This window comes from Anopheles arabiensis, chromosome 3 (genome assembly GCF_016920715.1).
Source record: "Anopheles arabiensis isolate DONGOLA chromosome 3, AaraD3, whole genome shotgun sequence".
Lineage (NCBI taxonomy): Eukaryota > Metazoa > Arthropoda > Insecta > Diptera > Culicidae > Anopheles > Anopheles arabiensis.
Window position 1 is genome coordinate 57,825,597 of NC_053518.1, and position 24,898 is coordinate 57,850,494.

A 24,898-nucleotide genomic window follows, 5' to 3' on the forward strand; every position below is an offset into this window, starting at 1 on the left:
GGTCACGTCCCGAGGAGCCCGGATAAACGGCGCTCCACTGTATTAACACCTTTCAACGGGTTGGTCTTTAACTACCGAATAATAATGCAAACCATCTTTAATAAAGTGATATAGCTCAGAGCTTAACGCAAGAGAACATAACACGTAAATCGTGTTATCGAATCTCACGCTCATATCTGGGAAGACTACAAACAGTGCAGTGCTGAAGACGCTTGTAAGGCTGGAAATAGACGACCCGAGATCATCGCGGTACCGCGAAAATCGCGTATGACTTGAACTGTCAATTCTGTTATAAAATCTGACAGATAGGCGAGATAATCGCGGTTCGTGTATGGAACCATCCGAGGTCTGGTGACGATTGAATGTGCCAAGAGCAAATATTTTTCTATCAATTTGCGAATCTAATTATTTATTTCACATAGTTTGTGCAAAATAAAATACAAAACTCATTTCTCGACACGAGTTTTCACACAAATCGCCAGAAAAAGTAAAAATAATCGGTTCGCGCTACCGCGAAAATCTCAGCAATACCGAAGTTGGGTATCTCTGCGAAACAGCAGGCGTGATTGGAGGCGCGGAAGATTTGACAGCTCTACTGTTATACAACTGTTATAAACAATGCGCGAATTTCGCGGTACCGCGACGATCTCGGTTCGTCTATTTCCAGCCTAAGGTTTTCTTTTGACAGTTCCCAATTGACATTTTCGAGCACAAATAATCGGGAATTCGAGCAAATTCCCTTAAACTGGAGCCTTAAACTTCCCTTAAACTGCACCAGTTTAAGGGAATTCAGAAAAAAGCCTTTAAAATCAACTGTGATGCAGCTTTTCCGTTGTTTTCTTCTAGATTCGCTCGGAAATGATGTTTCCTATCGTTATAGTTGGTCATGTAGCCATTTTATACTTAAATAATATAATTTTTTTATAAAATAACGTCACACAAAATTCGTTTTTGTTTTTCATGAAAAAATAAAACTACGAATGTAAAATGAGCTCGATGGCATCGTCAATCCATAGAAGAAAGTCTAATTTACGAACTCACCAAATCTTAGCGCTTTCAACACACTTGATAACACACAAATCCACAATTTCAGGCGTATCGAGTACTAATCGAGCAGATATGGAAAAACAAATTCGAGCAAATGTCACTTGGGTTGCAATTTCAAATTTCAAATCAAAAGCAAAATTTTCATTGACATATTTCAAAAGCATTTAATTACTCTTAAATGCTCTGCTGATCGCTTTCAATTCGCCGGCAATTACAAGGCGATTAGAAGGCATTTAACGGAAATTTACAGGTAGAGAATCCAAGCCTCTCTCGATTCCTTTCCTTAAGACCGATCAATCATATAAGGCAGTGGTATGTAAGTTAGCCTTAATGTTTGTTTAACCCAAATTAACCCACTACACAAATAAACAAAAAACAAACAAATTTCATAAATGTAATATAAAGATTATCGAAAATTTCAACAATATTCGAGTACAAGATACTACTCGAAACATCGCAATGTTTAGCGGGTAGCTCGCATACTGCTCGAATTTGTTTTGCTAAATGGGCTGTTAATCCGTGCCACTGGGCATTATAAACCAAATGACAATGTAACACGGATTTGATAAGTAATGTCAAAAAGTGCTAAATGGAGTTGCCTTGCATTTTATCCATCTGGATGACATACCTCAATTTTTTTCTAGAAGCCTTGGCAGACGGATGTGTGTCGAACTTTCTTCACAAATTACAAAAGAAATCTATAAATTACACCAGCAAAACTGTTCCCCAAATTACTGTAAACCTTTCATAGTGCGTTCGAAACCCTTCGAAATTGTTATCCTGAGTGGCACCATCCGCACGGACAGGGTCCGATTTGCATTGATCCATTTTTCACAGACAGCCATTGTGAAAAAGTGAAGCTGGAAGGCTGGTGACGACGAGCAGCATCGATTAGCAGGGCACATAACACACCAGCTGCGATCGGGCTGTGTGGACTGCGGCCGAGTGAGATACAATCAACTGATGTGTGGATTTAGGTAATAATAATTTCGCTTGCTAAGTGTTTAAACTACCCCGAAAAGGCTCGTAATCAATCGTCGTGTGGACTGAAAAGTGCAAAAGTGTAAGTGTGTGCGTGTGTGCATGTGTGAATCGCATTTGGCTGGTATAGTGGTAGTGGTGTAAAGAAGAAGGGCCGTGCTGCCAGTATTCTACTATGTGACGTTTGAGCGATCGATTAGCGTTTCCAGCAGTGTGATTTTTGATTTCATTTTTGCTACCATCCTCAACCAAATATAACAACTAGTTTCCCCCAACACGGGCATACATTTAACAGTGGAAAGTGTGAGAATTGTGTGCACCATTTGTCGTATGCAAATACATATATATTATGTTGAATACATTCACGCAGTTTGGCTTTGAGCTCTGATATTCCCATGTACCAATTTGGTAAAATGTTTGCCGTGCAATGTTTAGTTCGCTAACGGAGTGAGCGAGGAAAAATATGGTTCGTCCAGTAGCTGCTAGTTGTGGTTTTAGTTTAACATCGACGATACTATCGGCAACTGTTACCCGAGCCTGAGGAGAGGGTTATAGGCGCGTGAAAGAGTTACAGTGCTAGTGTGGTGGAGTAAATCTAGCACGAAGGTGCAAAGAAGCAATACACTGACGCGAGACAAGAAACGTTTATTTATATATTTATAAATGAGATAGAAGTGCTTGGGAAGCAACCAGCTGATCGGCACTTAAGTTGCGCTTGGAGTTACAGTTGGGCGGTTTTCGTTACGTGCACCGTCAGAGTCAAAACCGGATGTTGATTGCATCTATAGAAGGTTAGTTCGATCATCTTGCTTTTTGAACTTCTTTCGACAGCATTTTCGTTTTATATTAAAATCGTTCTATTATACTTTGCTCTTTCCAATTTAATCAGCATGGAAAGAAATCCATGTTAATTGTCAAAAAAATGTACCAAAAAAAACAAGTTTAATCGAAAGTAAAACATTGGCCTGTTCAAATGAGAGTGTTGAACTTAGGTCATGATTTTGACCGCAGCTTCAAAACATTCCGTCACAGCAGTACAACTCAAATATTTTCATCGATCACTCTATTCCGTGTTGGTATTGGTACTGGCAATACATGCTAGTGCAATATCTATGGGCATGCGCAGCAGCAGTATTGTAAAGAGTTTCCATTCTTTGATATTGCTGCAGAACATAGCTGAACGGCTCGGTAGCAATGATAATCTATGAAACAGCCACAACGTATGCACAAAAGAGACTACTTCTTTTTACCTTCACTGTTCGTCCACACTGACCAAAACTTCCCAATCCCCAGACACAGTAGAGTTTTCACTTTCGCACTGCAAAGCATAAGGTCGCCAAGCATTATGTGATTGGCACTGGGGGAAAACCGACATTTAATAGCGGGGATCTCCTCGCGTCTGTATTATTTACCATATTGTTTTCCCACCATTTGCGCGATATAGTGATTCTAGTCTACCAACAAACGATGATTCATGATCCGGAAGTGAGGAATTGTGTGACAGAGTCATTTTGATAAGTGAAAAAGTGAATTATTCTTTATTCTTTTTAGAATCGTATCGTCTATGATTAAGTAGATACAAACAGATTGTCCAGTTTTTCTACATTTCGGTCCAGTTTCTACGATGAACAACGTTATTTTTTTTATTTGTGCATTAAAAAGCAAACTGAAATGTTCTGTAATTCTCAAGCAACAAATATCACATAATTTTCATTGTAACCCCTCAAACACGTTATCTATTACTATTTGCAATTATCATTGACGTTAAAGAGATAGAAAATATGTTTTATTTTTTTTAGTCCATCTTTGGCGTATAAAAAAAATCCCACTATTTTACAAAATTACTTCCCGCATATGGATTTGGTTGCACGAATGAACTGAATAAATGTGTTGCATATTATTTCTGGCTTAAAATAAACTCAATCAACAACATCAAATGTGTTTCGAAGAAATCGGCCAATAGGGGCACCTTCTGAGAAAATAAATAAACAAAAGGTCTATTGTCATATCATATTGTCTTTCGGTCCTTTGATAGTATGCATGGTCGAGAAGTCAGATCGTATGCCTTAAATTCCAGCCGAATCAAGAAATCGGTGGTGTACGCCGGCCGAGTGATAAGCTCCTCCGCCGACTGTCCGAAGCGACCGAATCACATTATAAGGCATGCGTTATCTTTTGCTATGTGTCGCTTCGTCTTGTTGGGCGCACAATAATATTAGCTTTTTATACCAACCAACGGTGACGTCACTACGACTACTGCCTTTGTCTGTTTTTGCCCGGTGCGCTGAATTATCAGTGCATGGTAACAGATCTTGCCTTGATATCGTTTCAAATGATAGTTGTTAGGAGCAATACCAGCAGCACCAAGAGATTGGAATGTATTTTTTATTGAGGAAAGATATTCGACTTGAATTTACTTTCCTACAAAAAACTATTCATGTTTTTAGACCTCATGATGCTAGCTTTCAATTCTCGTCAGAAATGATAGCATATTATGCAAAATTATAATGAATAAAGCAATTTATGTAGCAATAGATTAGAAGCATACATAAAGTTAAAGAGCATTAGCAAGCGGCACGATGCATATTCTAATCATGTATGCGGAACTATACCGACTTACACACGCAACGCACATGTGGCCAACCAATATTGTTGCATAACTGTTGTTTTGCATCGTGTGTATAAATAAAGGACGTATGTTTTCTTCCCAAGTTTGAACTATGACGAAAGCGTCAAACAGTTACACCCTCCCGTAAACAGAGCTAGTATGTGTGTTTAGCAATCGACCCGTGAAGTTTTTTTTAGTTTGTTTTGGTTTCGCTTTTAAAGACGCCAGATTTTAAATTTTGCTTCCGAAGTCTAAGACGAAGTGCATTTACTTTCGTCAGACACACAGACGAAGTTATATGTATGCGTGAGCTTTGTTCTATATAAATGCTGTTAATTTGGACCATATAATTATTGATGAGTTATGATAAAAAATCAAGGATTTTAAACTAGCTAGTCTCATAAATTAGCAGAAGATCCCTTTATTTATTTTACACTAATATTGATGTTTGTTTATATGGCACGAGAATAACGTATCTTTATGTGACCTTTACCCTCCGCACCTATTTGTGTAACGGTTATTCTTTTTTATGATATAACTCGTTCATTGCAGGACACCATGTAGCATGAAGCCATACATTCATGTCTTTGCTATGACATAAACACATTGCCATTATAAAAGTATATAAATCAGTATTTAAATAAGTATATCAACGATGCAAGATAAACAGAAAAATTTTGTACATAATGTATTTCTATAGTATTAAAAGTAATTTGCAATTTATTTGAATTACCTTGTTCAAGTACAGAATATTAAATATGTGACCGCTGACTAATTCTCAATGATGTTAACGTGTTTTCATTTTATTTGAATCGGAATAACAAAAAAAGAGAAATTTGGAATGTGTTCTCAATAAACGTAAAATGCCGCAACATATCCACGGACACAAGCATAAGCGAGGCCTAAACTGATTACAGTTGTTGCAACAACTAAGAACAAAATGAAGTTCGTGATTGTCTCAGTGATAAGACAACATGCCAAACAGTAGAAATAGCTTGTTTTTTGTTTTGGTGATAGCAAGAGTAGATAAAAGGACCAGCCCATTCCTACTGTTAATATGTATGTGAACTGATATGTATGTGTTTTGACGAGTTTGTGTTTGTGGACTTTTTTACCGTATGGTGTGTTAATAAAACACGATTGTTTGTTGTGTAATTGTTAAAATAGAATGTTAATAGAATGTGTCTTTCAATTGTTAAAATAGAATGCATTATCCAGAAAAATACTGCTTGCTTAATTGGTTAGCCAGCAGTACAACCGCTATACGAATATAATTAGCCATGATTATGCCCCGATAATCGACATTCTATTCAACTTGAAAATAAATACTACACTTAGTTGCTTTATATAAAAAGATATAAATGGTATAATTAAAATACACAATTTTACTACTTACATAACTTACATATACAACTACATACTTAGTTTTATAATGATAATGAAATGAATTAAAGGCTTTTTTCGTCTACGTAAGAAATGCAAGACCACCTAGTTTAGACCTTGATGAAGCATAGACTACAAGACACGATTCTATTGTCTAAAATAAAAATATCAGTTCAATATTCATTTATTGCCATTCGATTTATTGTAAGAACATGCTGTTATAATGAACACTACCTCATAATCCCAAATCTACCAAAACCACTTACAGAACATACAGCATTTTGATGTCGTATTAGGATTTTTTTATGTTGACCTGTATTCTGTGTGTATGTGTTTAGGCCAAGTCATTCAGCATATCAGCTGATTATTGTCCTACTTTCATGGTTCCATTCATATATCTTCCGTGTGCTAATCTTTTCCGAAGGTTTTTTTATTTGCTGCTAGATAAGCATAAAAAAAGTTATTATTGCATAAACGCCTTGTATAGTACAGACAACGAGACCGAAAAAGATCGTAAACTTAAGAAGAAAGTTTTTTTTTTGTGTTTTGGTCAACATTGTTTCAATTACATCATAAGAAGTAAAATATCTATTAGGAGGATTTTTACCACAAACAATTGTTATGAATAAAGTGCGCCTTTTTAATTCAAAGACTACCACAATTATTTTTTAGAAACGTTGCCGTACCGTTTTTTGAACTGTTTGTTTAGCTTGGCAAACAGCTGTAAACAGTATGTGCGATGAATGTTTGTGGCATTGCGTCAAATGGATCAATTTATATCCTATATCACACTAAGTGTTGATAATTTGATTTGATTTTGATTTAGTTATGATTTAGAAATTTCCACCAGCGTGGAAATTTTATTGCAAGATTAGTATTCCACAAACATTGATTGTACAGGTAGAGGATAAAGCTGGTTCTCTAGTTATGTTCGACGAACTATGCCGTAATAAAATCCGGTGCGCAATTGGGCCGAAATCGTGCGTAAATCAGCATGAATCACATAAATGTTGAACGGTACATCGATCAATAAATAGCGAAATTGTCATGAATATCACATGCTATGTACAAATATTGTTATGCCTTTCAGTCGAAGTCGAGTCCACCCAAATCAGTTCGATTGAAGTGTCACTTATGAAGGCATACATACTTCAAGGTGAAGAGAAGTATTTTTGAGCATGTGGAAGAATATAGAATTTTTATTTGTATGAATCAGTTGTGTCTACTTCATACCACGTTAAATTACATGCAAAGAAACAATCAGCGACAGTTATTCTAATACTAATGCTCCGAAGTGATACTACTGATGAATAATTTAGATATTCGGTAATTATATAACCGAAAGTCAATACAAACTTTGCGCGATCTCGCAAAATGTCCGTTGCGGATTCAAATTTCCAATGAACTGAATTCACCCAATGAAAGGACATACTCCCCCAATGATTGACTACAACACCAATATTATTCTTTTTCTTTGGCACAACAACCGTTGTGGGTTGAGGCCTGTCTGTACCACCAGTAGGCTTGGCTTTGGTCAGTCCTACGTATGAGGGTACGGTCCATTTTAGGCTTGAACCCACCACGGGCATGTTGTTAAGTCGTGCGAGTTGACGACTGTACCAAAATATGAAGGCAAAAATAAGAAGACAGAACAAGATAAAAATAACTCAGAAACCAGCGATGAATGACTTCGAATTAAAAGGGTAATCTGATCTAAGGCGATTTTGACACACACAAACACAGTTGTTGTTTGTTATCTTCCAACTCAGCAATAATAACATCATCACTAAACCTCACTAAACATGCCGAGTTCTGCTTACTGTAACCCCTAGGTACTTAAAACAATAAGATGACTAGGTCCACAGAAACGATTACGTTGGTGGCCGGTTGTTGTTTTCCGCGTGTTTCTAAGTAAGTCTCTAAACTAATGTTGACAGTAATATGTATCCTGTTTTCCCGGTCATTGCCCATAATCTAATTACGCTTAGTTTGCACGGAAGGCCATATTTCCGCAAAGAACTTGACATTGAACGGGTTCGAGAACTCACAATAGACGCAAAGAGGTTTACGACACTAAATACGCAACAAATGGTTATTCCCATTGTAAATTTAGTAATTTTAGCAAGCTACTATATACGTAGTACAAAAACATTACGTCATGAAATATACATGACATATACAATGATCGTAATTTTATACCCACCCCATAGAACAGTGCTGTCCAACCCTTTTAGGATCGCGGATCATTTGGCTTTGAAAATACATTTGCCGCGGCCTATATCTATTGAGGGATTACATTTTACAGACTCAGTTTAATATTTTTAATCAAAAATATATTTAAATCTTGTTCTATACGTGCCTGTTGAAAATGTAATCTTGATTGTGGGGAGAAATTGCATGATAGTATAATAAGATTTTTATTTTTTAAAGTAAATTCTTTTGCGGGCCACGTCTGTTAGAGCCAGGGACCACAGGTTGGGGACCACTGCCCTAGAACACCGAATAGACGATCTGAATCCATAACGATCCGAATAGGAATCGACTCACTTTACCCGGCTTATCGAATATACAGTAATGTATATCTTATAAATTCAACGTTCTTATTCTTCTTCTTCTTTGACAAAACAACCGTTGTCGGTCAAGGCCTGCCTGTACCCAGTACTAGTGAAGTGAGCTTGGCTTTCTTTGACTTATTGTTACCATAGCAGGTTAGTCAGTCCTACGTATGGGGGCACGGTCTATTCGGAGCTTGATCCCATGACGGTCATGTTGTTAAGTCGTACGAGTTGACGACTGTACCATCAGACCGGACCAAAACGTTATTATTTCAAATTTCACTGCGGTCATACAAAATACCTTATGTAAAAATGTTTTTTTACATTTCACCTTATTCCGCAATAACATTTTGGTAAGATGATTGTAGTTATTTTATATAAAAATAGTTTCTGGTCCTGAATCAGCTGTTCATGTCGCACCATTTTTAAAGTTTTTATCCAAGGGAAGGCAGCCTGCAGTAGACCTGTTTTGGATATGTACCAAAATTAAAATCTACGGTTAATATTTTAATAAAATTACATGCAGTTAGTCCCGGGCCGGGTAGATATCATCCAATGAATAAAAAAGATCTTGGCTGTTTGAAATGCCTATAAATGAATGGTTGGATAGCTGCCGAGTGCAATTATGTCGCCAAAATTTCTGATAGGTATTCATTCGTATCTTTTTTGTTTGTCCCTCCCTTGATTCGTGTGGGTTTGACGTCAAGCTCGAAGGAAAAGAACAAGTTTGATTAAGCATCCTAAATAAGACAATTTTAGTTAACACAATTTAAAAAAAAAACTTTAATCATATACATAAGTAACTAAAACTCCGTATGTGAGCTGCTTTGTTCTATAAGTATATATAACTAATATAAGGATAAAATGTTAGGAGTGTAAATGATTATTCGATTTATGAGTTCATGGAATTGCATGCATTTTTCGCATGTGATTTTTTTTTTGTTTTGTTTTTATATAGCCCTTCAAATCAACCTTTTCAAATAATAAAAGAAAAATGTTAAGCTCATTTTAAACACCTCGTATCAATTCTTAAGTTTTAGTTTAAACTGGTTGTTCATGGTGGCTTAAAAAAGTCTTAAGGTTTATTATTCCGTGGATCTTTATCGTTATGGTATTGCTGAAGTTGTTACAAATGATCATTTTATAGCCGTACTTAATCCTGACTCCTATACACTCTTACATGATACACTCTTCCAACTATGCTTAAAAACTATGCTTGCTACTATGAACTCATGAAAATGTATTTAAAATTCGTTCTATTAATGAATGGACGCGGCACCATCTGCAATGCTTGGCATAAACGTGAAACTTTAAAGTTAAACACAGTATGAGGATCTCAATGAACGGTTTCCTGAATTTATTGTGGTAATTATGAATATACGACAAAAATGCTATAAAAATGGAGCAAGGTTAAAAAAGACAATTTTCTGATCACAGAAACGATTTGAGAAGAGCGACTTAGTATAATATTCTTTTCAATTTAATAACTAAGAAAAATTTAATAAGGATACAAATAAAATCCTTAAATCGGAAACAAAGAGAATAATGGGGGCTTTCACGATTCTAGTTAGTTTTTTGTATGGAGTTTGACAGTTGGAGGCTGAAATCATGTAAACAATCCATACAAAACCACACAAAAAACTAGCCTGCGATTTTCAGTCTAGAAAATTTTAGCCTAAAAGCTAGAATTAGATTCGAGTATCTGCTCGAAAACACAGGTTTGTTTACATTTATCCCAAGGTGCATTAAAGAGATCAGGTGGTGGAATCTGGAATCAAAGTGTATGTAGTCTAGGTGATCTCATAGCATTTTTTCATAACTAATTTTGAACATCACACTTTTGACAGAACGAGTGAAAACTTTTGTTCAAACAAGCTTTTTTGAGGCTTGACGAATACTCAAAACACTCTTAACATCTTCATTCATAAACAGAAGCGATAAAAATCAGCCTTCTAAATTCATACACCTTGGGATAAGCCCACCTGTATATTATACTCAATTAGATAGCTGCTCGAAAACTGCTATACAATGCAAACAGCTGACAGGCTGAAATTTCAGCCTACGAATTTCAAACGGAAAGGGCTCCAATGTTGGTAAAATAACTTTGCAAACTTAGATAGAGTATGTAAAGTTTTATTCACTTTAGATTTAGGCATTCACAATAAACGTTATATGTAGTATTCAAATTTCTGTAATTGCGTGAAATATAAACAATTTTAGTGTATTCTTAAAAAGGATAAAAAATCCTTAAAAAGGATTGTGTAGTTAGACAGACACATTTACTGTATTCTCCAACAATACAGAATGCTAACAAAGTGCCACATTCGATCGAAGAATAACGTCCTGGGATTTCCTTGGTAACTAAGAACAACATGTGTGTCATTTGCAAACCGTGGGGACTGCTTTGTCAGATGCGTTCTATTTTAATTTATTTTTCTTCTTATGTTTAGTGCACGAACACGAATTGTGCTCGAACAATATGCGTGCTCGAGAAACCTTTAATCGGTTCAATCCAACCAAGCTCGCTGCCACATCGAGAGGATTTAATATTGCTTTAATGAATCACACTTCTTGTTGACCGGGTTTAACTATTGTTGAATAGTTTAAAAATAAATCGCCAAGTATTAAATTATCTGATACGTCATAATAGTGATTACGTGACTAATAACTCAATATTCGAAATTTCAGTAACATTATTATTGTTGTTTTTATAATTTCGATTTTAATCATTGTGTAAAACATGTGATGCGTCTATTTCTACATTCATGTGATGTTCAGTTTAGTTGTCAATTTCAGACAATTTTTCCGAATGCCAATTAAACTTTACTTACTTAAACTTTAGTGTTTTAGTAATATGTTTTACTAATTGTATAATTTATTGTATGTATACATTTGTTCAGAGTCGAATGTAAAAGAGGAAAAAAAGCCATTGCCTCTTGAAACAGCACTCTAACGGTTGTTAGTTTTACAAGTTCTTTTCTGCGTCAGCACTCCTGCCTCAGAATCCCCACTTCATCTTTGAATTATTATCAGTGCTAACCACCTAATAACGTCGTATTATAAGGAAGCTAGCCGCTTACATGCAAGTGTTCGCGCACGATTGAGTTGTGCGGTGTGATTCGCACGCGGTACCTCGTGCGCACATTTACTACCTTTCCGGTCGCGCCAATCATGATGACGATTAGCTGGCGGGTCGTACTGTGTGCCCGATCCGGTTCTCCCACCCAATTCCCACCACCTTGTCGTGTCATGCAAACGTCTCGTGTTCGTACTGTTGGTCTGACGGGTCTTCTGGGCAGTGGCGCATTGCTGTCTATGTTTGTTTTGATCGCTTACCTTCGTTGTAATGATGAACATAGACTGACTAGCTGATGGTGTGTTTTTACTGTGAACGCAACCGTAGGTGGCTCGACCGATCAGCTGATTTAAGTCGAACGGTGGGCATATGGTGCGATACAATGAGAACTTTTGTACGCTTATGGCTGTGTATGTATGGGTGCCGCACAGTGGTAGTGGAATTGCGACACGCATATGCGGTGGAAGATAATTCAACAAAGGAGAGTGGAGAATGAAGTTTCAAAACATAGCATGTAGCTACATGGCGTACCTTCTTATCGGTAAAAACCAATACAGTGTACTGTCTAGATGTAGTTTTGGACACAGCTTTTACTGTATTGAGACTCGGTAATTGAATTTCTGGTGGGACCAGACGGTGGTAACGTCTTCGTTTTACATTTATATGCCATCTAACGGTTCAAAGCGACACCCCGAATCATCCTTGAACCTCCCGCGAGTGAGTAACAATCAACTTCCGCAACCAACGTCTAGGAGCCGGTTTCTTTGTTAATCTAGCGATTGAAACCGTCTCGCGACACGTGTTGCTGTCTCGAACGACTTGAACATTAAATTTGTAACCCAAACTGTTGGCTTTGCTCCGTGTGCTCCGGACTCTACCGTGCTGTGCTCAGTCCTCTGTATTTGCAACGTATTCAACCTCGTGCTGTTTGACATTAGTCTCCCACAGATCAAATGAGAGTCTTCGACGCTATTTCACTTTCGTACAGTCCCGAGACGCGCTGCCGTTGACATCGATGACACTTTCGTTGACTTGATGTTGATGAAGGTGGCGGCTGCTGTTGAAACGCGGCGTGTGTGTCCTCAGGTCTCTAAAAGGACGTGCGCGTGCATTGAGAGTCTTGTGGCGGTGGCAAATGTTTGATCACCGGCCTCTCTTGCTCAGCCCATTGGCGGCGTGTTGTGGAGAAATCCCAAAATAGTACCGTGTACGATGCTAGGGATTCACTACGTTGTGCACAGCTGTGACACAAATGCGTATATGTGTGTGTGTGTTTTGTGATCCAATTTTAATCATCAACCACCAAACCTAAACCAAATCACAACCACACGGTGGTGATCTACTCCCGCTCTCGGTGCCCTGGCGGTGAGATAGATTTCATGTCGGATAAAGAAAACTGTACCAGCATGGCAGGAGCGAGTAGAGAGATTTAACAAAGCCACGCTCCCTCAGATCGAGACGGCGCATGTGATCGACCCTAGGGTGCAGCTAGTCGAGTCTCCCGACCAGTCCGTATCAGCATGTTAGTATGATGAGTTCGGTGATGTTGTCTGAGGTTAAGTTGCAAAGCGCTTAACGCTACCCAATCCTGAATTAAAACGATCGTGTTTGGAGCAAAACTTCTTACTGTGGATTCTTGAACAAAGGTGTAACGAAGCGGTGGACATTTAGAACACGGGTCATCGGCATCTTGGAAGCGCTCCCAGCTAAACGAATTTAGTGTCGTCCGCGTGTGGTGCATTGCGTTTTCGATAGTGTCGGCTGTGTGCGTGCCAGTGAGTGTAATGTCAAAGGGTAGGGTCGTTCGTCGCCATCGCTGTAGTTTGAACGGTTTCGGATTACGAATCGAATGCAACATACGACAAACTTACGTAAGTGTTGACTGATGTACGCAAATGCATTGGGGGATGCTTTTATCACGCCGTTTGCAAGTGTGTCGTGTTGGTTTAAAATTCGTTGCTGCCGGGTCCGGGTTCATCGAAAGCTAAATAGTGGCCAAAATTTGCTCGCAGCCATCTAATTCCTGGTGGTAGCTAAATGTGCTGTGCAGGCACATAAGCGAGGCTTATGTTTCAAGTGTCGATTGTACCATTTGCCTTGCCTGCCACCTGCACCGTATTTATAGGACGTTCTGTGATGATTCAAACGTCCTCAAAGTTTATATTGTTGTGACAGTGAGACATTCTTCGTTTTGTTTTCATTGTCAGAAGCGATCGTCATTAATTACCCAGCCGCTTGTTCTTATCTATCTATTTATTGTTTGGATCATCCACGTGTGAAACGTTGGCGATGAAAGAGGTTGTTGCATTCTGTTTTGTCCTCGGTGTCAGTAATAAGGGAATAGTTGTGGAGCGTGGATAGATTGCAATAGGAGATAGTTAGCTGTTTATTGGCCAAAGGCCAGACAATCGATCAGAGACGGTACACAGAATTTGTTAAACATCGTGGCGGTGTGCCATAAAGGTGAAGATAATTATATAAACCGTTATTCCAGAGCGTTTATTACAATCAATTTAAGATTATGCTACGTGATGCAGAAACTTTGCTGAAACATTCGCAAATAATGCTAGTACTATAATTTGAGTTAAAATTCAATGTTTCATCGCAAACCTTGCTTTCTTGATTGTTTCAAAGGATTTATTTTGCACAATAATTCATATGTTTTGACACATTAAATTTTATGTGAAAAATAGCTAATTGTTTGTCCATTTGTTTTCTTTCGCAGCTTTTGGTCCAAACAGTATCAATAACAATAACAAACGCACAACATAGTAATCCTTTATAGCTGAAATAAAATTGATTAGGTTGGCTGTTCAAGTAAACTATCTAGTTGATAGTAGGCTGAGCGTTGTTACTTGCATCCCTCGCAAAATCGATCCACCTGTTAGAAATACGGCGGCGGTAATAGCATCCACCGACCAAGAATACGATTTGCGATATAGGGGTATGGTATATTTTCTGGGTGATTGGGGCATGGGAGATATTGAACGTACTACGGCGCAACATGTCCCTACAAATTTGCAGCAACTCAATTTCCACAACCATACCAGTAGCCAGCAGCATCAGCAGCAGCAGCAGCAGCAGCAAACACAGCAGCAACATGAACAACATCTTCAGCAGTCGCGATCTGTACAGTACAACAATGTTACCCAACATCTTCAACAGCAGCATTTGCAGTCGCCGCAGCACCAGTCCCATCGCTATGAACGATCGAATGCTGGCGGTAGTTTCAATGTAACGAAGAGTGAGAATATCTCTACCTACTTGAAAGAAGTCCAGCAGCAGCAACGCGCTCAGCAGGTTGATGTTCGACAAAACAACGTCAAGGTCGCCAACGGTGGCTTCCAACAACAACTACTGCGCACCGGATCTGGACATCATCATGAGCAGGAACAGCTGCCGAAACAGCATACCTTGCACTTTCATCACCAGCAGCAACAACACACGCACCACGATGTCGAAAGCGATGAGGACGAAATCGCATTATATCCTCTCAATAATCAGGTAAGTAAAAGATTAGTAAAAGACGGAGATCATGTTAGTTGGAAAGCGACATATTTCGACCTATTTGGGTGCAAACATCTCACAATGCATTTATCATTCATTTTTTGCAGGTTGGCGGTCACACGAGGCTTTTGTTGCTAAACCAGAGCACTGTGATTAAACCCCTTAACCTTCGCGAACTTGAGTTCTATCAAAACATTCCCAGCGATATACAGCAGTTCGTTCCAAAGTACAGAGGTGAGTGTATGATTCATTTTTGATTGGTGATCAGGATCATCTTTCTGATTTTTCTTTGCTTCGTGGAATGCTCGCTTGTTGAGGAGCGACGTGCTATTTTTATAATCGTTAATATTCACTTGTGTCCACTGGCTGGCGCCGTCCCGGAATGTGAAAGTCGACATCGCGTGTCTTTCATAGCAAAAATAAAGTAAAGTGAAGAAGGCTACCAGCAGAAAATGTAAAGAATTGATCAGTTTTTCACTCTGCTCGTAGATCCTTGCTTTAGCTTGAAATTTGAAACGTGTTTTCATTCCTTGTGAGAGATTGTTTTCCTTACATGTATGTGGCCTCTATGGAGTACAGTGTTTAGCGCTAGTCCAGCTTGTGCTGAAAGGGTAATGGAAAAGAAAAAGAGTGATCATTTTTACATCTTTTGTTTTGTTGTTGTTTAATTTTCAATAACATTCAAAGAATTGATTTGGACATGATAGCCTTTTTTAGGATAGTGAGGATGAACATGCTACAACACACTGTATCCCCTATTTTTATAATCATTATTATCTTCACTAATTTTTATGTGAGTTTAATTTTGTATATGTGTTAGTGTGAGTTAATATTTGACTTGCATTCATAGGTTTTTTTATGATACTTTTATGATCCTATGGGAAGCAAAAATAGTTGACTACAAGATATCATTGGTGAAATAAACTTCTTATCGGTCTTATTTGATTTTCTTCTACACTTAATATTTACCTAACGAATGCGAAGCTCTTGAGATGCGATGGAAGGTATAGATACAGAATGAATCTTTTCCATTTCGTTTTCCGTTCAGTGGAATTTTCCTACAATGTACGATCGGTTGACAACAGAAACATATTGACCGTGCATCTCGAACACTCAGAAGTGTGCCCTCACTGGTGTGCTTCATTAGTGTGGCTATTAGTAATGGTTAAGGCGTCACAGTCGCCGATAAATGAGCAGTCCGTTACTTTCGAAGCAGTCTCTCACTCTCCAGCCATCCAGCACCAGCTCTCGCGTCGTTAAATTTTGGTGGGATAGAAAATTATTGCTTTTCTCCTGGTAACAGCGGACGTGCAATAGCATTGGTCATTCTACCAAATTCTTTTCGTTTTATAGTTTTAAATGTCGTTCTTCTAAATATAATAACACCACAAACATCTTGTTCCTTGCTTAATTACTTTGGTAGTATTTTTATTATTTTTAATTATTGTATTAAACATATCTGGTAATAAATTGGTTCCATTGCTGAAAAAAACAGATGGGATAGAGCACGCTCGAAGAAGATCAGATTCGATAAAAATACTTTAAATTCCATAGCTAAACCAACTCAAACCGTTAGCACTGGGGTACGCATCGCCTCTGAATGGAAGAGAATTTCATTGGCACAGTTTTTATCCGAGTCCATCCATCAGTTTGGACCCGACATAGCTAAGAGCTGTGGAGGACGTAGCGTGCTGTGGCAAAAAAATATTCTTATTATAGCGTCGATAGTTGATTTTTTGTGAATGTGTGTTTGCGCCTTAGCAAGTCTTCTGCACTTGACAAGGTTTAGGGAACGTTGGAGTGTTTCCTCTTTAGCGCAGCGTAGGGTTTGTAAATCGATAGAGCATCTTAAACGTCTACGCATACTGACAGCAAACGAAACACACATTCTTTTTGCCCATGTGTCACTGGACCTTAAAACATGACTATGTTCGTGAATTATAATACAGCAGGCATGGCTTATGGATATTATATTATTATTGCAAATCAAGTCGTTTTTGATCGACTTGGAACACTATCTGTTTCCTGCTTTATTTTAAGGCGGATGTAAATTGATGTTGCTCTTAAGGCTGGACAAAAATGCTTTTACCATTCTGATGGTTCGTCACTTATCGTTCGTGCTCTATAGCATCTGTTATTATTTCGATAACCGGATCATTTTATTACCAGATATGTTCAATCAAACTAACCCAAAATACTATCAAAGTAAGCAACAAGCGTGTATTCGAAGTTAATATAAGTATAAGAACAACTTATAATTAATTAAATTCGACTTTAAAAGTCGAAAAACATTAGAAAAAACTTAAAATTATTTTAAATAAAAAAATCACCAAAAACGTTAAACGCGCAACTAAGTATTAGAAAATAATGTGTGCGGGTAAATGGCGTTGTAGCGAAACTCCTTCCGCTGTCCACAACAACAGTATAGATACAGAATGAGGTCATAAGAATGGTAATACGCATCAACCCTCACATGCAGATCTCATTGCTACTGTTGTGCTTCTTACGATTTCATGTTGCAACATCATAAAATATTGTGTTTCCAGTAAAGAAAACTCATGCGCATACGTAACTTTATTTGTACTACGTAACTATTTACTTTATCATGTCACTAGTGTTGTCCTTGCTATTGGATAGGATGGGAATCGAACGTTAGACGAGTTCTTGCAAAAGGTAGCGCGACTGTACAATAGAGCTCTGGTCCACCAACTGCTATTATTGATTACAGTCTTAATTAATCTAAAAATCCGTGAAGAGATGGAGGGAAAATAACCATTCATTTTATAGTTTTGTTTTGAATTACATTCCATAGCGATGGTATTTTGTTTGTTTTTTTTTTACAAAAGTAAGTTACACAAAATTACATGTTTCGGTCGATACTACACTACACTATTTCAATTTTTTGGCAAATGGTTAAAAATGGTTCTCGTTATGAGGGGTGCAATGTATAGTTTTCAATATTTGTAATACATCACCGGGCGTCTCCATGTCATGCTTTGGTTGAAATTTTAAATGCAGTCAGATATCATTGATATTTTTAATTGTGTTACTTTAAAAAACGTCTCAATTGTTACGAAACATATAAAACAATAAATACAATGTTTTTTTTGTTCCAAACATTAGCGTATCGATCTGCTGCAAACAATTTAAATTTTCCATTGCTTTTTTTCAATGGTAAGCTTAATGAATAATTATTTTGTGTTTTATTTGTCTTTACAGGTGTGATGCAAGCAACTACTATGGGTGGTTCTAAACTGGAGAAACGTTATTCACCCAGCTTCCGTGACGACCCTGTTCGAAAGACTGCAGCATCAAAAAGGAAGCGCGAAGAAGTGCTACGGTTAGTAGAGAAAGGAATTAATTTAGTCAAACTCTCCTCATTTGAATGCTTTTTAGCTAGAGCCTTGCTTTCAGATAGCGAATTCTGCGTATGATGCTGTCATATTGAAAGCGGCAATTACGGCTATGTTATGGTTCTATCTCGCATTTACACTCTAATGGGTACGAAAAAGGTCTGTGCGATCCAATAGATCCGAGGTTTTTACCTATCTTTATAGTTCATTTGCTGCCAATTAGTTGATTGGTGTGCTTCAGAACATGTTTTCTATCCAGCCTTGTTTGGGGGTTTTGGATATCCGAAGAGTCAAACCTTCCATGCGACGGCCGTTGGTAAAAGTGTAGTAATGCGTCTGTACGATTGCTTAAGAACATGAAAAGCAGAGGTTCATTCGCCAATCATACCCTAATTGTACGTCTCAAGTAATGTCCAGTTCTAATCACGGTTTTTTCTCTACTTCTCTACTTGCAGGATGAAAATACATAAAAATGGAATACCTTCCGAAGTGTTAAAAAGTATTGCACAGATAGACAACTCTAATAAACAATGTTAGTATAGCATTCGCCCAAAAGTGCATCAAAATCAAGCATAGAAGATTTTTAATCGCGTAAAGCGATGTGGGGAAGATGCAGTGCATCTTACCATGTACTTGGTTTTTATTGATTTTTGCCCTTTTACATTAAAACGCAAATCATCATTTTACGTCGAAATCATTGCGACATTTTGTGTTTTCTTTATGATGAATTGCCATACGAATTAGAAACAAGGCATCAATACAAAGGTCATCCATTCATTTAGATTTTATCCATATGGTTTTGCATAGTAATTCCTCATAACCGTATATCAAAACCTTTTCTGGAGCTTTTTAAGTTAAACATTATGCAGATAAGATCATGTCAATCTATTTGATGTGAAACTGATAATGTTATTTACTTCAGTTGTGCTTTTTGTTTAATCATATCTGCGGTGTGCAGAAATACAGATCATTGCAACAGCACATTAAAACACGGTAGAGAATTTCACGTCTACGTTCAAGCGAGAACTATCAAACCCATCTCATGGTTTTATTTCCATGGTAAAATATGTTTATTACAAAACGTTATTTTACTTAGGTTGTCACCAATCCACGTTGTAACAATCCACAAAACCATTAGAGAATTGTGTGTTTGCGATAAGGAATTCAAAGACGTGTTTTTGTTTGTTTCGTCGACCATCAATTGTTTCGTAGAGATATGGTGCATTTCCTTTGAATAAAATTAGATCAAACAACGGAGAGAATCGTCCCATTGTTCAAATTTTTCAGGAAGCACGAGTCATCAACAAGAACACTGTCATCATCACCGTCAACGTCATGAAAATCTCACTTCGATTTTATTTAGCTTTGCTGTCATCGTTGCCTGCCATCGTTGCCTTCTACGACCGGCTCTGTGTGCCCTGTGGCGCTGTTTTGCAGCAATAAATCGGTCTAATCGCAACGTTATGCTTTTTTCTCTTTTTCTTTTCATTTGCTATCATGATTCCAATGGGAACAGATTTTCTAATGCTGGAAAACATAACTTCCGCTTACCGGAACCCATGTATACTGGATCTCAAAATGGGCACACGACAACATGGTGATGACGCATCGGCGGAAAAACGAAGCAAGCAGATGGCCAAATGTGCGGCTAGCACATCCGCCTCACTTGGCGTCAGGCTGTGCGGTATGCAGGTTTACCAAGCAAATCTTGATCATTACATGAAACGAGACAAGTACTGGGGCCGTGAACTTACTGAAGACGGTTTCAAAGGAGCGCTTCATAACTTTTTCCACAACGGATACCGGTTACGGACGAAGGTCATTGCAAAGGTGCTTGGCAAGTTGGAGCAGTTGCGTCGTGTTATCGAGAAACAATCGAGCTATCGCTTCTACTCGTGGTAAGTATATACGCGTGCGTTCTTTTGTTCGGAATAGGAATAAAAAAAGTTGAATTTATTTATTGTACATTACAGACATAAACCCAAAAATGTTCAAAAAAATTGGATAAGAATTTTGATTCATCATTGTGTTAACATTTTAAATTGTAGTACTTTTAATAACAACTTGTTAAATTGTGATTGTAGTTGAACGTCAATAACAATTTTAAATACGCAGACGAATAATACAAGTAAAAATGTGTATTTTTTCGACTTTTTCTTCGCAGCTCCCTTCTAATCGTTTACGAAGGATACGAAGAGGTTCCGGTGCCAAATGCCGGTGACTATCATTTGCTTGAAACGGAATCAAACTCATGCTGCTATGATGCGGACGCTTCAAACAGCTCGATTGAGCAGTACCTGTTGTCCTCTTCTAACGAGGAATCTCCGATACCGTCAAACATCACCTCATCTGTAAATAAACGCCGTACATCAACGTCCATGGCCACCGCAATAGCAGCAATGGCCGCGGCAACCAAGGCTACCACACTCACCACTGCAGCAACCTCCAACCCGATGCGGCCACCACCGGTGATAGCTGCTCGTGATGATGATAGCACACAAAGGAGCATTTTCACCGAGCATCATTTCCGCAGCGTTGTAACGGACGATGATAACAACCGGGAAAGGCGAATCGATAGTACCGCCTGTTCGCGAGAAGCTCATGCATCCGAAACAAAAATCGTGCCCTTTGTTCCGATATCGGAAGAAACGATCTATCCCGGTGGACCAACGGACGATGGTTCGACCTCGCCAAGCGATGCCATTCCAATGCCGTCAGGGGTTGCGGGCGCGGCACAAACTCTCACCAGTTCCAGTCCACACTCTATGGATTCGTGGATGAACTACAGCAGCAATAGTAATAGCAGCAGCGATGATTATGCTTCGTCGTTTGTGGTACCGAACCATCTGCAAAGTTCCTCTGCAGTTCAACCAGAAGCTGGGTCCGAATTTGAAGATAGCTTCGGTGGCGATGGTGTATGCGACCGAATTGAGGGAAGGCACCACAGTACGGCAAGTTCCGGAGTTGTGGACTTTAGTACCAGTATTAAGTTCGGCCACAGCAAACTCGTTGAGCAGAGCAGCAATATTAGCAATAATAATAGCGCACCGATTGGAAACAAGACGAGAGAAAACAACGGTGCAAGGATCGATAGGACTGATGCGGGGAGCAGCGTTGTAGATATTGGAAGCAATTTCGAGGAAGGACATCATGACAACTCTGACGCCGGATATCACGAAGATGAAGAGGTGGACGATGACGATGAGGAGGAGGGCGAAGTGGACGATGAGGAGGAACGTCAACTGATGAGACAGAAACTGCTGGCAGGGAACAGTTCCAAACGATTGCGTGGTAAGGATAGTTGCTGCTCCGCCGGATCTGTTGGTGCCGTTGGTGCTAACAGCATTATCGCTAGCAGTAGGCCCAGCGACGGCCCAAGTTTAGTTCCATTGCGCCGGAAACTAAGCTCTAAATCTAAGTCTGGTTCATTGGGAGGAGTTGCAGGCAGCAGTACGGGTCCGGGTTCCTCAGGAGGAACGTTGGCGGATGTACGAATGATTGATTTCGCGCACACGACGTTCGAAATTAAGAACGGCGGTGCATCGTTATGTAGTAGTGCAAATGTTAAGGTGCACCACGGTCCGGACAGTGGGTTCCTCCGTGGGCTCGACAGCCTCAAACGTATACTATCGGAAATATGTGAGGAATACTATTGAAGCGAAGCAACTCGGAGAGACGTGAAGTGGAAGGCACATAGTGCTGGAATGACTGTGTATAGATAGTGTAGTGAAAGAAGGCGGTGAGACGCACGAGCTGTGACTCAATGTTATGTACGTGCAATTTGCAATTGAAAATCGCCAGGATCGTGCGTCGTCGTTCGTGAATTCCGGACTCACAATAGTGTGATGTTTTAGCTTACATTTTCGATTTGTTTTACATTTGAATTTCTTAAAGTCCTCAATGCCCGGGTTCGAGTGTCATTTGCTCCTTCCTATCTATTGTTTACGATTCGTTCTTGGGTATTCTTTCATTTAAGTGAAGACTTAAATCTCATTGTCCTTGTTTCACACCTCACAGTGTAGTGCAGGATGAAAAATTAGCTGTTTCGTCGAATTCACCCGAACGACATCGGTTGGTTAGGTTAGGGCTAGGGCGATTTTCATAGTTTCAGCCCCAAAGCTCGGACGAAGTGAACAGAACAGAATTTACAACAAGCAATTATAGCTAGAAGGAACGATTGATGACACCGGCAAGCTATACGATAACGTCACGGTTTGACGAGCCTACATATTCGTTGCGATTAAAGTAGAAAGGAACAAAACAATGGTGATTTTGAAAAGGGATAATTGTGATACTAAAAGCATTTGTCGATCCCACTCAACAAAGCCATCCCCTTTTTAGTTAACGTTCGTTCCAAAACGCTCAACATCTTTCGTATGTTTTAAATGTTATGTATCGTACGTCTCGTAGGCATAGTCGTGTGTGTATTTAAGTGAAGATAAAGGTGGTTCAAAAATATGAAAGTACAATTTTTTTATTTTTTTTCTTTCTCACTTTCCTTACTTTTGTTTACCGCTTTGCATCGCACGCTCGTTTCATTTGCTTTAGATCTGACTTTTTAACTTTTTAACAATTTACCACGCGATTGGGTTACCAACAATCGAGCCCATGCTTGCTAGCGCATTCAGTTTCATTTTGTTGTATTAACACTTATGTAGATGGACGTAAACATAACGTATGTTAATAATTGACTTCAGTTTGAATTGAACAACTCCTGGACCACATGCATAACCTGTAGTTGAACGTTAGACTGTTTTATATTGAAAGAACGTGCTTTTTTATTACACAATATATAACATCTGTGGTACAATCACCAATGATTGATTTTGATTCTCCGGCATCAATTCATTCATCCAACGGTCGACGATGGGTTATGTTAATGTCAGACGGGAAAAGTAATGATCCCTTAAATTGTTGAAAGAGTTTGATCAACGTACAACAACAAAAGGAAAAGAATAGTTGTATAAAACGCAACATAAATTGTTGTTTAATTTGTCCCGATGCTGAGGACTGTCCGACATAACAACTCGGTCACGCTATCTATGTCACAATTAGCCATCCTTTTGCCCATTAGTCAGTATTACAATATCTGCTGAGCATATGGTACGCCGCAATGAACAAATATCGTACACGACACGCTCTAACATAGAATTTGATAAAACTGTCTTTGTTATGAAGCAGCATAACAATAGATTTGCACAAATTAAATTGCGCACTTGCAATAACGGAGCGAGAAGAAACGGGTAGACGTTTGAAGAAAATAATACAAATATTAGCTATTCTTATATTCGCTATACCTGTACCAATACACTTCCATTGTACGGTTTAATGTGCGTATGAAGAATGCAATGGGTAATTTTTAATTTACATCTTTTGCTCTCGCTAACCAGATACTTAAAAAAAACAGTGATGCAAATCTTCGCCTCAGTCATTCTTAGGATGCTGACAGTTGTACACAACCTAAAATGCATTTGTTGCCACTAGTTGGTATCTACTTTGTATCATTGGTATTTGTCTCCTCACCCGTCGATACTCTTCTCCGCCCTTCGTAATTTGGAAAGAATGTGTAATTAGATGTCTCATAGCCAAGAATAATTAAATAATCGGTCATTTTAATCACACTTGTACATTAAAAGGAAAAGAAAAAAAACAAACAAACAGACGCAGAACGTTACAACAGAAGGAAAGCTATCAACAGTTGCTGCACAACCAGAAAACAGGAACAAAAACGCCTAAATGAAAAAGTTTGTAAGGATGGAATATTAAGCGCCGAGTAGAGCCGTTTTAGAGTATCCATGTTGCTGCTGTTCTTGTATTTGGATAATTGTTACCATCTCGACAAAATATTAGCAATTGGTACTAGATCTTAGCTGGAACCGATCTCTTAGAATTCCATTGCGCAGAGCTATTGCTGCTTTCGGTTATGGCGTAGATTGAGAACGTTTCCGAAAAGATTTGTAAAACAAATAAATCAAAACAATTTAATCAAATCGAACATTTTACAGTTGAAAAGAATTGGAATATCAGAAAGTGTTCATGACACTTATGGCTCTTCAACGGACAATTTTAATCTTTGCCGTTTTTTCACCCATTGGTATAATATAACTCCTTTGAGTTTATGTAGCGTATTACTTTTGACACGAGCGTTAAATAGCCAGCATTTTAGCAGTTTGAAGTGTTGTTTCCTCCATAGCATACGATAAAAGCTTTGAAAATTAGTGAAGAAACAAAAAAGCAACACGTCTGCACATATTTATTGAAAAAAATAACGACGAAAACAAAAACAACTGCAACAAGTGTGTGATCATTTAATGTTAATTTACTGCTAAAAGTGGAGTATTGCTGAGAATGAAGCGAAGACGTAAGTAACGTATTTATTTCTAACAAA

General features: G+C 38.5%; 1 protein-coding gene across 4 annotated transcripts; it reads left to right on the plus strand.

The window, feature by feature from the left end:
* The first annotated feature begins 1,686 nt into the window (after positions 1 to 1,686).
* Positions 1,687 to 24,192, plus strand: LOC120904686. 4 transcript variants are annotated; one of them, XM_040314900.1, is made up of 7 exons: positions 1,687 to 2,819; positions 14,376 to 15,154; positions 15,265 to 15,391; positions 18,377 to 18,497; positions 18,966 to 19,042; positions 20,027 to 20,408; positions 20,675 to 24,192. In XM_040314900.1, the coding sequence occupies exons 2-7, from the start codon at positions 14,597 to 14,599 to the stop codon at positions 22,164 to 22,166; spliced, it is 2,757 nt and encodes a 918-aa protein (XP_040170834.1). In that variant the 5' UTR covers positions 1,687 to 2,819; positions 14,376 to 14,596; the 3' UTR covers positions 22,167 to 24,192. The 4 variants fall into 4 exon arrangements, with proteins under 4 accessions (XP_040170834.1, XP_040170836.1, XP_040170835.1 ...); XM_040314902.1 differs by having other exon boundaries at positions 1,687 to 2,024; XM_040314901.1 differs by lacking the exon at positions 1,687 to 2,819 and adding an exon at positions 13,134 to 13,521.
* The last annotated feature ends 706 nt before the right edge of the window (positions 24,193 to 24,898 follow it).

Excerpts from the sequence above, each read along its gene's own strand:
- LOC120904686 (XM_040314900.1), top strand. The coding sequence starts at position 14,597 with ATGGTATATTTTCTGGGTGATTGGGGCATGGGAGATATTGAACGTACT. Across the intron at positions 19,043-20,026 it reads AGACAACTCTAATAAACAAT|ATTTTCTAATGCTGGAAAAC; the intron begins GTTAGTATAGCA and ends CAATGGGAACAG. Across the intron at positions 20,409-20,674 it reads AGCTATCGCTTCTACTCGTG|CTCCCTTCTAATCGTTTACG; the intron begins GTAAGTATATAC and ends TTTTCTTCGCAG.